This window comes from Pleuronectes platessa, chromosome 18 (assembly GCF_947347685.1).
Source record: "Pleuronectes platessa chromosome 18, fPlePla1.1, whole genome shotgun sequence".
In the NCBI taxonomy this organism is placed as follows: domain Eukaryota; kingdom Metazoa; phylum Chordata; class Actinopteri; order Pleuronectiformes; family Pleuronectidae; genus Pleuronectes; species Pleuronectes platessa.
The window spans coordinates 12,035,815-12,037,247 of NC_070643.1; the positions used below are offsets into that span (position 1 = coordinate 12,035,815).

Below are 1,433 nucleotides of genomic sequence, written 5' to 3' on the forward strand. Positions count from 1 at the left end.
TAGTGTTCTTGTAAACGTGTTGGTAAATTCAACTTGACAGTAAATACTGTGTAATAAAGAGACTGGAAGCCTTCATGCTGCTCTCACCCACATCAAAATGAGATCTATCAGGGTTTTCATAAATGTATTAAAATGTTTATGCATTCACAAAAGTTTGAGCAATGCACAAAGGTCCTTATGATCAAACAAGTGTCCTTGAGATGATATTGAACCATTAAACCTGAGTTGGTACAAAAAATATAATTTGGACTTAAAATGTGTTCGTTTATTTGACATTTATTTTAACAATAATATTGGAAGTCTTAAAATCACCAAACAACAAATACCTGATAACAGGTATGAAAAGTAAGTGAGTGAAATTAATAAAAACAGAGAAGTTTGCATTGTGTCTTTATTGCTGAGGACTATTTCACATCAACAAGCATCAGGTGATCAGTGACCAAGTTAAATCAGACTAAACAATCACTGAGGACACATTATGCGAGATGCACAAACAGAAGGAAAATGGTCAGTACAATATCCATCATTCCATTTCTTATGGGTGATAAAGTTGTTATGAACACAGTTTTCCCTTCCGTAGTTGTTGTTTGGCTCTCCTGGGAGCCAAAATGTAAAGTTCACTGCAGAACCATCAGACCACATCCAGCTGCCTTCTTTGTGGAGGTCGCTCAGTCCGATCCAGGTTCTTCCTTCAGCATGGTCAAAGTTCTTGATCAGGGTTTTGATGAAATTCTGTTCATCCAGACTGTGAATAGACACCAGGTTGGCTCCCTGTGACACACAGTAGAGCTCTGCATCAGTCCAGTTCATATGTATGGACACGTACTTGTAGTATCGGTTGTTGAATTTGAACCAGGCCACCTCACAGTGTCCTTGCTGAAGCTTGACCTCAGATCCATCTGAAGGAGACACAGCACCTAGGGTCAGGGTGAACAGAAGGCAGAGCAGGATCATGTTGGCGTCTCTCTCTCTCTCTGTCACAGGAGCAGGACGAGGGGTTGGAGCTGATCTGCACTGTTGGATGAGAATGAGAGTTTGAAGGAGACAGGTGGGCAGGCTGTGTTCTTTTATACTCTTCAGAGAGGCTGTCTGCACTGTTGATGTGATGTTATTGGTCAAATGCAATTGGTAACATTTTGTTTTATACACAGCTGCACAGAAAAAGTGATGTCTCAGAACAAGAAGCAGAAAAACCAACCGCTCACCTGTGTCCTTGATGCTAACAACCATAGCAACAATAAGAAATGGAATGATGGATATTGTACTGACCTTATTCCTTCTGTTTGTGCATCTCGGATAATCTGTCCTCAGTGATTGTTAAATCTGATTAACCCGGTGACTGATCACCTGATGCTTGTTGACATGAAATAGTCCTCAGCAATAAAGATACAAATGCACCCTTCTTTGTTTGGAGTCATTTCACTCACTTACTT

The 1,433-nt window shown here is 40.3% G+C and overlaps 1 protein-coding gene across 1 annotated transcript; it reads right to left on the bottom strand.

Moving 5' to 3' along the window:
• Nucleotides 1–373: 373 nt before the first annotated feature.
• Nucleotides 374–969, bottom strand: LOC128461309 (lactose-binding lectin l-2). Its single transcript, XM_053446155.1, has one exon. The coding sequence runs from the start codon at nucleotides 952–954 to the stop codon at nucleotides 463–465; it is 492 nt and encodes a 163-aa protein (XP_053302130.1). The 5' UTR covers nucleotides 955–969; the 3' UTR covers nucleotides 374–462.
• Between the last annotated feature and the right edge of the window lie 464 nt (nucleotides 970–1,433).